General features: G+C 38.4%; 1 protein-coding gene across 6 annotated transcripts in view; it reads right to left on the minus strand.

Moving 5' to 3' along the window:
- fut8a (fucosyltransferase 8a (alpha (1,6) fucosyltransferase)) overlaps positions 1–12847 on the minus strand; it is a 252183-nt gene that overhangs the window by 48393 nt on the left and 190943 nt on the right. For all 6 annotated transcript variants that reach the window (XM_066694455.1, XM_066694458.1, XM_066694453.1 and 3 more), the window contains one exon: positions 3179–3297. In XM_066694455.1, coding sequence (XP_066550552.1) covers positions 3179–3297 — 119 coding nt within the window. The remainder of the gene's footprint in view (positions 1–3178; positions 3298–12847) is intronic.

Genomic DNA, 12847 nt, shown 5'->3' on the forward strand with positions numbered 1-12847 from the left:
GATACGTCCGATATGCAGGTAGCAAAAAACATAATTTACATATCAACACTAACTATGGTACTAACTATAATTATTATCAAGGAGTGAGAATATGGAGTTAGAAACACTAACACTTGGTTGACTTGATAATAATGACTCAAGCTGCCACGGTGAAGACAAATTCAGTAATTTTGTTGTTTGACCAGATACGAAAGTAATCTGTTTCCAACACACTGACCGCCCTATTGGTTTGACTGCCCAGTTGTAGCAATAGTAATAGTCTGAATATATTAAATATTTAATTTTGGTTTACTGATGGGGGACGATTTTTGCAGAATTGCGGAATGATTTCATAAATTGCTATTTTTATGTATGTGTTCTTTGCAAATTTGAGTGATAATACTGTCTTTCCTATAAGATCAAACTACTACTGCCATTCATTTGTGTTTTGCTTTTTATTAATGGTAATTTTAAATATCCAGCTTTATCCAGTTTCAAATTATGAATGTTAACCTGCTTGAAAATGATACATAACAAATATGTGCTTTGTCTGTGTAAGTAACGTCAAATGAATGTGTTTTTAAATTTAAATTAAATATTTTATGTCATGTATATGGATTACCAGAAGATATCACTTCCAATAATCAATACATTATGAAAACTTCAATTAAAGGTGTAAACTTTCTCAGTTATGTGTTTTAGACCTTCAGAATGTATTGATAAAGCCCTAGAAAAAACATGACAGGATCTCAGGGTGAAGGCTAGATATCATTTAAAAGACTAACATTTTAAATTTAAAAGAGTTTGAATTCTTCTGTCTCTTGTAGTAACTTATTTTTCTTTGGTTATTGGATATTCCACTGTATGTGCACTGCAGGATATTCCTGTTCTGATTAGATTGCTATCTGAAATGCTAGTCATCTGTATCAGAATAAAAAGCTTCTGAAAACATTTCCCAAATCTAACTACCAGGAAGTGGACATGGGAAACAAATTGTACATTCAAGTCTGTAAAAAAACACTGCTACCCCATGGAGGAGAATACGACTCACATTACACAAGGGATGAGAGCCCTTGTAGAAAATTAACTGCAGGCAATATTAGCTATCAGGTGCAAGATATATGCCCATTACCTTTACATACATACATACATACATATTCATACAATGTTGGGTAGTAATGCAATATAAGTATTCCGCTTATGTATTCAGATTACAAAACATGAATCAATACATATGTTGAAATACAACAAATATCGGGTTATTGCATTACAGGATATAGTGAATTTATTGTGCTTAATGAAATATAATATATATGTTGTTAAACAATGCAAGGTTACATTTTTGTTGTCATCCCAGCTGAATTGCTTTTCAGCATCATAGTATTTTAATGCCACAATGAAATATAATGCTAATGTTGATAAACAATCCTTTATCAATATTTTTAGTGTTGAATGCTTTATATTGCTTAAAGAATTGCAATGGTAGTGACTAAATAAATTGTAATATCCACAATGCAGTGTTATGTTTCATGCGATGGTTACAGATGAAGAGTACCAGAATTTCCAGAGGCATCAGTAACGGCTCTTGAGGCCAAGTTACAGTCGGCCAGCATAAAATACTGATCTCCATCAGTAACGTAATTTGCAACGAAAAAAGCTTTCCAGATTTTGCACGTGTCTTTGGTGTTTCAGTTAGGACAATCTCTAGATGTCTCTAATTGCTTGATTGCACATTGAGAGACTGGAGGTTTTGTTGGTGGGCGGCGATATAGTCAATCAGTTTAATTTTGGGTCATAAGTGTGCATATCTATCTATCTATCTATCTATATATATATATATATATATATATTTATTATTATTATATTTATTTACTTACACCACTTCTTAACGTTGTTGACTGTAAACCCGTCACTTTTGCAGAACATATACATTCACCTAAAGGATTATTAGGAACACCATACTAATACTGTGTTTGACCCCCTTTCGCCTTCAGAACTGCCTTAATTCTACGTGGCATTGATTCAACAAGGTGCTGAAAGCATTCTTTAGAAATGTTGGCCCATATTGATAGGATAGCATCTTGCAGTTGATGGAGATTTGTGGGATGCACATCCAGGGCACGAAGCTCCCGTTCCACCACATCCCAAAGATGCTCTATTGGGTTGAGATCTGGTGACTGTGGGGGCCAGTTTAGTACAGTGAACTCATTGTCATGTTCAAGAAACCAATTTGAAATGATTCGACCTTTGTGACATGGTGCATTATCCTGCTGGAAGTAGCCATCAGAGGATGGGTACATGGTGGTCATAAAGGGATGGACATGGTCAGAAACAATGCTCAGGTAGGCCGTGGCATTTAAACGATGCCCAATTGGCACTAAGGGGCCTAAAGTGTGCCAAGAAAACATCCCCCACACCATTACACCACCACCACCAGCCTGCACAGTGGTAACAAGGCATGATGGATCCATGTTCTCATTCTGTTTACGCCAAATTCTGACTCTACCATCTGAATGTCTCAACAGAAATCGAGACTCATCAGACCAGGCAACATTTTTCCAGTCTTCAACTGTCCAATTTTGGTGAGCTTGTGCAAATTGTAGCCTCTTTTTCCTATTTGTAGTGGAGATGAGTGGTACCCGGTGGGGTCTTCTGCTGTTGTAGCCCATCCGCCTCAAGGTTGTACGTGTTGTGGCTTCACAAATGCTTTGCTGCATACCTCGGTTGTAACGAGTGGTTATTTCAGTCAAAGTTGCTCTTCTATCAGCTTGAATCAGTCGGCCCATTCTCCTCTGACCTCTAGCATCAACAAGGCATTTTCGCCCACAGGACTGCCGCATACTGGATGTTTTTCCCTTTTCACACCATTCTTTGTAAACCCTAGAAATGGTTGTGCGTGAAAATCCCAGTAACTGAGCAGATTGTGAAATACTCAGACCGGCCCGTCTGGCACCAACAACAATGCCACGCTCAAAATTGCTTAAATCACCTTTCTTTCCCATTCAGACATTCAGTTTGGAGTTCAGGAGATTGTCTTGACCAGGACCACACCCCTAAATGCATTGAAGCAACTGCCATGTGATTGGTTGGTTAGATAATTGCATTAATGAGAAATTGAACAGGTGTTCCTAATAATCCTTTAGGTGAGTGTATATTGTCTGTCATCTAAAACCCCTATAGGCAAGCGTATGTCACTGACCATCTCCTGATAACCTCCGGAAGTTCTCAATCTGCTCTTTGGCCTTGATGAGCTGCTCTTCTAAAATGCGAACCCGGCCAGCTGCTGCAGGACCCTGATCAATGGGGCCTTCAGGAATTCTGTGGAAAAAACAACATGCAAGTCAATCCATGCACAGCAGCAGTTGAAAACAGACGATCAATACTCATACTTGTACTTGCCCATACTGCTTTCAAACAGTGCGGTAACTGAGGGAATAATTAATCAATTAATACAAAAAACGTCTGCAAGTTGAAAGGAAATGTTGTTGTTTATAATTATACAGTCAGATTACCCCTACCCAATAAATTCAATCTAAATTACACCCAGAATAATCAAAATTTCACACAAGCTTTGAATGAAATCCATTTGGAAGCTACCTCTCCCAAATGTTTAATAATTAGCTTTGTTTTATAATGAACAAAGTACATTCCACATTACTAATTTCCCAGGAGAACACATTATTGAAACAATATTTGGAGTACATCAATAAGCAGTGCCAAAGAGCATAAGCAATTCCGTTTATGGCAGTGGCAATTCATCAACATCTAACGTGTTCCTCTGAGAAACATACTCTTAGTTGCTCACTTCCCCAAACGCAATTGTTTACAGCTACGTTTCATCTACTTGAGTTTAACATTGTGTTAACCTAAATGGGAATACTCCAGAGAGTGACATCACAGGCAAAGACAATGAAGTGCACCCAAATGATCTAGGGCACTTCATAATTATAATTTCCCATAAATCATGAAAAGGTGAATTCCACAAGGCAACACAGCAATCAAACCATCAATATATGTATGTATATATATATATATATATATATATATATATATATATTTATATATACACACAATGTAAAAATGTTTTGTAAAAACTCAAAACTTGCACTTTGTGAAAAAAAAATCATACAACATGTTCCAGAAAAGAGAAACACTATATACCTTTTTTTGACCTTTTACTTCAGGAATCTTGTTTGTTTCATCTATGATACAAAAGTAATTTGGCTTCAGTTGTCTCACTTGTTGAAAATCCTCCCTACAGTGATGTTATTTTATACTTTCTGACATAAAAGTAGCCCCTGTGGTGCTGCTACACAAGTGAATCAAGGTTTACTTTTTTTCTTTCCATACATATCATATTTCTTAAATGGACGCAGATTTGCAAAAGGTTACAATGCAGGCTATTGATGCAGGGCCCCCGTTTACTTTACAGTTGTACAGAAGGGCTGTTGTTTCTTTCTTGGGAAACATTAAACACAATATAACATTATACTACTACAGGGTCAAAACTGAAAAACACTTCCCCATTTAGAAATAAGACGTATCAGTTAAAAAATCCAGTTAATAATAATGGGAGTAATAAGATTAATACATTATCCCCTTTTCCAATGAGTTTATCAAATAACTGGCCACTAATTTAATTTGCTCTGTTCATTTATTCCTATTTGTACATACTTATCTCACAACAATACATTATTATTATTATTATTATTATTATTATTATTATTATTATTACTATTACTACCTATGTGTGTATATTGCCTATATATTTAATTAATTCAACCAATCATTTATTACGGAACACCTTTGCCCAAGAAGACTTACATCACCAGATACACACATTTCAAGAAACAATTAGAATTGTAGAAGATTGAGTTCTTTATCTTTCACAGAGCACTGCCTGAGAACATGATATCACTCCACATACAAAAGGTTTGGTGATTATATTCACACCCACACCTCAGTCAATGTTTGAGATTATTACCTGTTCTTTCTAATACAACAACAACAACCAAAAAATGTTAACTGAGGTGTCATGTATAAAGTTGGTGCCTAGCTTACTAAGTGTCTGTGAACAAACAAGGGGAGGAACAATTGACAAAATGGTATTGTATTGTTTAAACCACTGTTAAGCTCCTCCCCCTTTTCCATTTCTCTCTACGCATGATATTCAGCTGATGTAGAAAACCATTTTCAGATTGCACCCACTTTGTCCTTCAAAATTAATTGATTTTAAGAACAAAAAAGGATTATTTCCCCCCCGACCAGTGAGCTTCTATTTAAAGTGTTGCAAACCTAATGAGGCACAAGGTGTTTCTGTCATTGTGTGAAACCTAATCAGGAAAAGGAGAGTATCTGAAGTCTTTTTATTCATTTGAGGACAAATCCACATTACTTGAGATATGTAGTAGTATAATTTTCTTTGAAGATGCAGAGATGTACAATAGGAGTAAAGTGACTTAAATATAAAGATGCAACAAGTATACCATGTGACAAGCTCACTTTGAATACAGGGTTTCAAAAATATGGTAACTTGTTTAGCAGAATGCCGTAAAAAGCTTAATTAGCATAGATAGGGGCCTCAGTTTGTTGAAAAGGGCAACAGCAAGGTATGAGACTTTGGTAGCCTTTTATACCTGATTTTCAGTCTTCTTTCCAAAGAATTTACCACTGAAAGTATTAAATGATGCAGAAGGTTTGGCAGTACATAAAACCTTAAGGTTGCTGTGCACTTTCATACTGGCCTTTTTTAATGTTACTTTTTCTGTAAACATAGTTGCCCATGAGAAGGATTCAATTGAGGAATTTTTTTAAATGCAATGGTAAATATATACACCATCCATCAGTCATTTATTGGTCAATTTGAAAGGTAACAGCACTTGTCCCATGTGATTTACAGGTCGCATCAACAAACTTGCAGTCCCCCATGATAGAAGGCATTGCATCTCTTGTATACATTTTTACTCAGAGCAGGTCCGAGCTGATGGATAACCAAGTTTTCAGAGCTGGCATAGAGGAGACATGACCATTTAAAAAGGAGGAATACAGCCCAGCAATGCTATCTGCAGTCTCACAATCGGCCTGAGAAAGACTTAGCAATTAGGCAATGGACACAAGTGAGTCAGTTTGTGCTGGACAGCTTCATTAACTGTCTGTCACAGCTTTCAGTTGGTCCTATGAAAGAAAGAAAAAAAAATGGATAAAGATTAAGTATAATAAGTGAATGTAACTCAAGCAAGAGCAGACATTTCAAATGCCTGAAGATTGATATACTGTATACTTCACCTTGATATGAGATCTCCTATTAGGCCACTGAGGTATTTCTGAAGCATATTAAAAGATTTGATCACTCATGGCAACACTGCATGACTGATTCCCTGACCTTACAAGTCACCCGCTAAGCAGGCGCCAATTCAGCCCCTGCTAACTTCAATCCCCATACTCCCACATACAAAAGGCAGTTTTCTGTTCCCTTGTGGGTTCTAGGTCAAGGCTGCTGTTATTGTTTTATAGTATTATGTATTTATTATCAGACGCCCTTTTCTGGGGCGAGATACAGTTTCCACAAGAAACATTTTCAAAGTGTAGTAAATACAATCTGTTCAAAATACAATAATCATACATTCTAGTACAAATGAGCTAAAAAATGCAAACTTCTAATTCTAGTCTCACTTAGATACATGACAATACAGTGAGGGAAAAAAGTATTTGATCCCCTGCTGATTTTGTATGTTTGCCCACTGACAAAGAAATGATCAGTCTATAATTTTAATGGTAGGTGTATTTTAACAGTGAGAGACGGAATAACAACAAAAAAAAAAAACGCATTTCAAAAAAGTTATAAATTGATTTGCATGTCAATGAGGGAAATAAATATTTGATCCCCTATCAATCAGCAAGATTTCTGGCTCCCAGGTGTCTTTTATACAGGTAACGAGCTGAGATTAGGAGCACTCTCTTAAAGGGAGTGCTTCTAATCTCAGCTCGTTACCTGTATAAAAGACACCTGTCCACAGAAGCAATCAATCAATCAGATTCCAAACTCTCCACCATGGCCAAGACCAAAGAGCTGTCCAAGGATGTCAGGGACAAGATTGTAGACCTACACAAGGCTGGAATGGGCTACAAGACCATCGCCAAGCAGCTTGGTGAGAAGGTGACAACAGTTGGTGCGATTATTCACAAATGGAAGAAACACAAAATAACTGTCAGTCTCCCTCGGTCTGGGGCTCCATGCAAGATCTCACCTCGTGGAGTTTCAATGATCATGAGAACGGTGAGGAATCAGCCCAGAACTACACGGGAAGGTCTTGTTAATGATCTCAAGGCAGCTGGGACCATAGTCACCAAGAAAACAATTGGTAACACACTACGCCGTGAAGGACTGAAATCCTGCAGCGCCCGCAAGGTCCCCCTGCTCAAGAAAGCACATGTTCATTGGCAAACTTCAGACGGGCCTGTACATCTGAATGATTCAGAGGAGAACTGGGTGGAAGTGTTGTGGTCAGATGAGACCAAAATTGAGCTCTTTGGCATCAACTCAATTCGCCGTGTTTGGAGGAGGAGGAATGCTGCCTATGACCCCAAGAACACCATCCCCACCATCAAACATGGGGGTGTTTTTCTGCTAAGGGGACAGGACAACTGCACCGCATCAAAGGGACGATGGACGGGGCCATGTACCATCAAATCGTGAGTGAGAACCTCCTTCCCTCAGCCAGGGCATTGAAAATGGGTCGTGGATGGGTATTCCAGCATGACAATGACCCAAAACACACAGCCAAGGCAACAAAGGAGTGGCTCAAGAAGAGGCACATTAAGGTCCTGGAGTGGCCTAGCCAGTCTCCAGACCTTAATCCCATAGAAAATCTGTGGAGGGAGCTGAAGGTTCGAGTTGCCAAACGTCAGCCTCGAAATCTTAATGACTTGGAGAGGATCCGTAAAGAGGAGTGTGACAAAATCCCTCCTGAAATGTGTGCAAACCTGGTGGCCAACTACAAGAAACGTCTGACCTCTGTGATTGCCAACAAGGGTTTTGCCACCAAGTACTAAGTTGAAGGGGTCAAATACTTATTTGCCTCATTAACATGCAAATCAATTTATAACTTATTTGAAATGCGTTTTTCTGGATTTTTTTGTTGTTATTCTATCTAAAATTATAGACTGATCATTACTTTGTCATTGGGCAAACGTACAAAATCAGCAGGGGATCAAATACTTTTTTCCCTCACTGTAAGTGGACACTGAATAAAATATTTACATTGATCTGTTATTCACCCAACACACCAACCGCTAATAGATAGCGCTTAGGTAAGGGCATCTACCAATAATAATAATAATAATAATAATAACTACACAGCTTTCATCAATGGCGGCTTTGGTTTTTATTTTATTATGTTTTCTTCTACTCATATTTGTAACCACTATGAAGTATAGGCTTGTAGTTTTGTGTCAACGGGGAGATTAATGCTGTGGATTCACAGCACAGATCACCAGATCGCTGTGTTTATCTGCTATATTGACCCATCTCTGCTTCTCGCAGGACCATCTTGCTCTTCCACCCCTTTCAGACACTGTGATTGGCTTGCGGTGCCTCTCGCCCTGCCTGCCCATCTTGGAAGCCACGCAGCAAAACACGTCTCCTCCCCACTCGCAGCTCCTCATATTTTAGATTTAATTCAGCAAGGAGCTGAGCTGCGAGATTCCCTCCTGCGACTCTTCCGCAACTTTTCACGATCACACCTTGCGAACATTTTTGATTTAATCCTGCCCATTTTTTACTTTTTCTTTTTTACATTTTCCTTGTCGATTTGCTAGGATATCCTTGCTCAAAATTGTACATTCATCAAAGAACATAATATAGTATACGTTAAATGGAGGAAAATGTTATAACTAAACTAAAAATAATAATAATAATGCTGAGAAACACTGCATGATTTATTTCACTGTGCATGATGACCAATCAGGACACTTTTTGGGATTAAAGCACACAGGCAATTCCAGCTCCCAGTCACGGTCAAAGAAGGGGACTCACTGCAGCAGTAACTGAGATTAAATAATAAAATGAATAAAACAAAATAAAAAATCTAACCTTGTGTGGTCTGCCATCCATTTCATGAAACGTATGGACATAGATTGACAGAAATGGTAAGGCAGGCTTCAGGAAAAGGGCAAAGGATTAAAGCAACATGGTAACAGTATTACGCTCTTATCCAAAGTCCAATCACTCTAGTGCTGGATGCAGCTTACATTGTCAGGCCTAGTCTGGCAAGTTCAGTTCAGATTGCATGGTAAATAGAGCAATTTTTAAAACAAACATACTTACATGCAATTGACATTGGAAAGCTCAATTGATTTGAAATGAGTTCAAAGCAAGAATATGCATTTATTTCTGTCTGTATTATTTAGTTTAAGGCTGTCCCAAAAGGCTCATCGAGAGCTGGGCAAGCCAGGTTTTTTATGTTTTGCTGGCATGTTTTATTGCACCAAATGCACTTTGATTGACTTCACACTTAAACCATAGTTTTAAGTTTCATGGTGGGGAAATTACGAGAGCAAAGTTTATTTTGTTTTCTTGGCACCTCACTTTAAAAAGGATTAGGGTTCAATGTTATGGCCTCCTCTGGGACCAAATTACAGTAGCCTATTTTTGAGCGAGAACAAGCTGTCTTAGCATTGATATGTGGCACTTCCTGGTGAATAAACAATAGGTCATAAAGCAAAGATCTAATAACTAAAAATGATTAAGTGGAATACAACGGGAGCTGCCCTTGTGGGTGCTGTATGTGACAAATCTCACACTTTTACACTGACTAATTGAACAAGGAGTTATGTGCACAAATTAAAGAAAAACATCCCCATATTCAGCTGTAACAGAAAGGTCAAAACAGCTGGGAGTATTTTATTTCAGCATTATTTTCAACTTTCCAGCATAAACCCAGAGAGAAGTAACACGTTGTGTTCAAGGTGATCCTGGTTACCTTATCAACATGTTAAATTCTTACTTAGATGAGGTTCCAGTAATATAATAGTTTGGAGAGGTGTTACAAATCACACTAGGTTTTGAAATCCTGAAATCAATAATCATATTTATTTAATCTCCCTTGAGGGTTTTGCTATATTCACTAGCCTCTAAGCAACAGAGAATATATTTTTTTTGCATTCTCTCATTTCAAAATTGAAAGGAACACAGCTCATCTTTTCTGTTTCATGTAAAACTTCATAAATTAATGCCGAATGTATCATGCATGTACAGTGAGGGGAAAAAAGTATTTGATCACCTGCTGATTTTGTACGTTTGCCCACTGACAAAGAAATGATCAGTCTATAATTTTAATGGTAGGTGTATTTTAACAGTGAGAGACAGAATAACAACAAAAAAATCCAGAAAAACGCATTTCAAAAAAGTTATACATTGATTTGCATGTTAATGAGGGAAATAAGTATTTGATCCCCTATCAATCAGCAAGATTTCTGGCTCCCAGGTGTCTTTTATACAGGTAATGAGCTGAGATTAGGAGCACTCTCTTAAAGGGAGTGCTCCTAATCTCAGCTCGTTACCTGTATAAAAGACACCTGGGAGCCAGAAGCAATCAATCAATCAGATTCCAAACTCTCCACCATGGCCAAGACCAAAGAGCTGTCCAAGGATGTCAGGGACAAGATTGTAGACCTACACAAGGCTGGAATGGGCTACAAGACCATCGCCAAGCAGCTTGGTGAGAAGGTGACAACAGTTGGTGCGATTATTCGCAAATGGAAGAAACACAAAATAACTGTCAGTCTCCCTCGGTCTGGGGCTCCATGCAAGATCTCACCTCGTGGAGTTTCAATGATCATGAGAACGGTAAGGAATCAGACCAGAACTACACGGGAGGGTCTTGTTAATGATCTCAAGGCAGCTGGGACCATAGTCACCAAGAAAACAATTGGTAACACTACGCCGTGAAGGACTGAAATCCTGCAGCGCCCGCAAGGTCCCCCTGCTCAAGAAAGCACATGTAAAGGCCCGTCTGAAGTTTGCCAATGAACATCTGAATGATTCAGAGGAGAACTGGGTGAAAGTGTTGTAGTCAGATGAGACCAAAATCGAGCTCTTTGGCATCAACTCAACTCGCTGTGTTTGGAGGAGGAGGAATGACCCCAAGAACACCATCCCCACCGTCAAACATGGAGGTGGAAACATTATGCTTTGGGGGTGTTTTTCTGCTAAGGGGACAGGACAACTGCACTGCATCAAAGGGATGATGGACGGGGCCATTTACTGTCAAATCTTGGGTGAGAACCTCCTTCCCTCAGCCAGGGCATTGAAAATGGGTCGTGGATGGGTATTCCAGCATGACAATGACCCAAAACACACAGCCAAGGCAACAAAGGAGTGGCTCAAGAAGAAGCACATTAAGGTCCTGGAGTGACCTCAAAACCTTAATGACTTGGAGAGGATCTGCAAAGAGGAGTGGGACAAAATCCCTCCTGAGATGTGTGCAAACCTGGTGGCCAACTACAAGAAACGTCTGACCTCTGTGATTGCCAACAAGGGTTTTGCCGCCAAGTACTAAGTCGAAGGGGTCAAATACTTATTTCCCTCATTAACGTGCAAATCAATTTATAACTTTTTTGAAATGCGTTTTTTCTGGATTTTTTTGTTGTTATTCTGTCTCTCACTGTTAAAATACACCTACCATTAAAATTATAGACTGATAATTTCTTTGTCAGTGGGCAAACATACAAAATCAGCAGGGGATCAAATAATGTTTTCCCTCACTGTATACATCCCCCTTAGGATATCGGTGCTAAAAGAACATACCATGAAGACCAATTACATCAAATACGTTCTTCTGAATAAGATGCTTTATCATAGGGTCCTGGATAGCTCAATCCAGGACGTTTTAAAGGTCACCCTTAAATCATGAATTTAAAAGGACTTGGAATTATATCACTAAGATCAATTTAGCAAGTGTTTAGTAAATTCAGTAATTTAGGGATAATTTGTTAAATGGAAATGGATCAATAACTAACATATCAACTGCTTAATAACTGATGTTATTGGAGACCACTGCTGTATTGCATACTATGAGTACAAAGAAGATATTTAATTAACTTTTTCACTGCCCCCTCAGTCAGTAAAAGGCAGTACACAAATTCACAATCCTTTACTAATCCTTCAACTGCATGCTTCCTCTGAAGCTAATGGAGGACTTGTACTGAGACCAAGAAAAAAACACAAACCAAGCTGGATAAATCAAAGAAATTCAAGCCAAACCCATTCCTGATGTAATGAAAGCCACACATTAAAACACAACAAGATTACTTTAAGCTAAGAGACATCAGCCAGTCAAAGAGAATATAAATCAGTGAGTTATCAGTGGTTCCTTTGCAACAGAGCAGATTAATAAAGCAGCCCCTGAAAGTATCTGCGGAGGTCCTTGGAGAAGGGAGGCGCAGGCACATCTTTTTCCATTCTTTCACAACTGTTTTCCTGTTAATTGGTTGATGTACCACCATAGCCTTCAGCTGCCAGTGTACATGACAGCTGCCAGGCATCTTAAATCTTTAAAGCGTCAGTCGAACCCAGGAGAAGATTTCAAAGCCAACTGTATAGAATCACATTTACAGTGTTGAAGGAAAAAGGAAAATGTAAGATATATCAAACACATCCTAAGGTAATTATTATACCCCATTGGGCATACAAAAGAATCAAACCTAGTCATTTTATTTAACCGTGGATTATTGTAACTAAGTCAGACTCTATACCTTTGTAATTGGCATCATGAAACATGTTTGGTTTACCTTCAGTGCTAAGGCATGCCATACTATTCAAACCATTTTAATGAAGATGAAACAGTAGCTTTATGATTAATTAGATACT

The sequence above is a fragment of the Amia ocellicauda genome, chromosome 21 (assembly GCF_036373705.1).
Source record: "Amia ocellicauda isolate fAmiCal2 chromosome 21, fAmiCal2.hap1, whole genome shotgun sequence".
Lineage (NCBI taxonomy): Eukaryota > Metazoa > Chordata > Actinopteri > Amiiformes > Amiidae > Amia > Amia ocellicauda.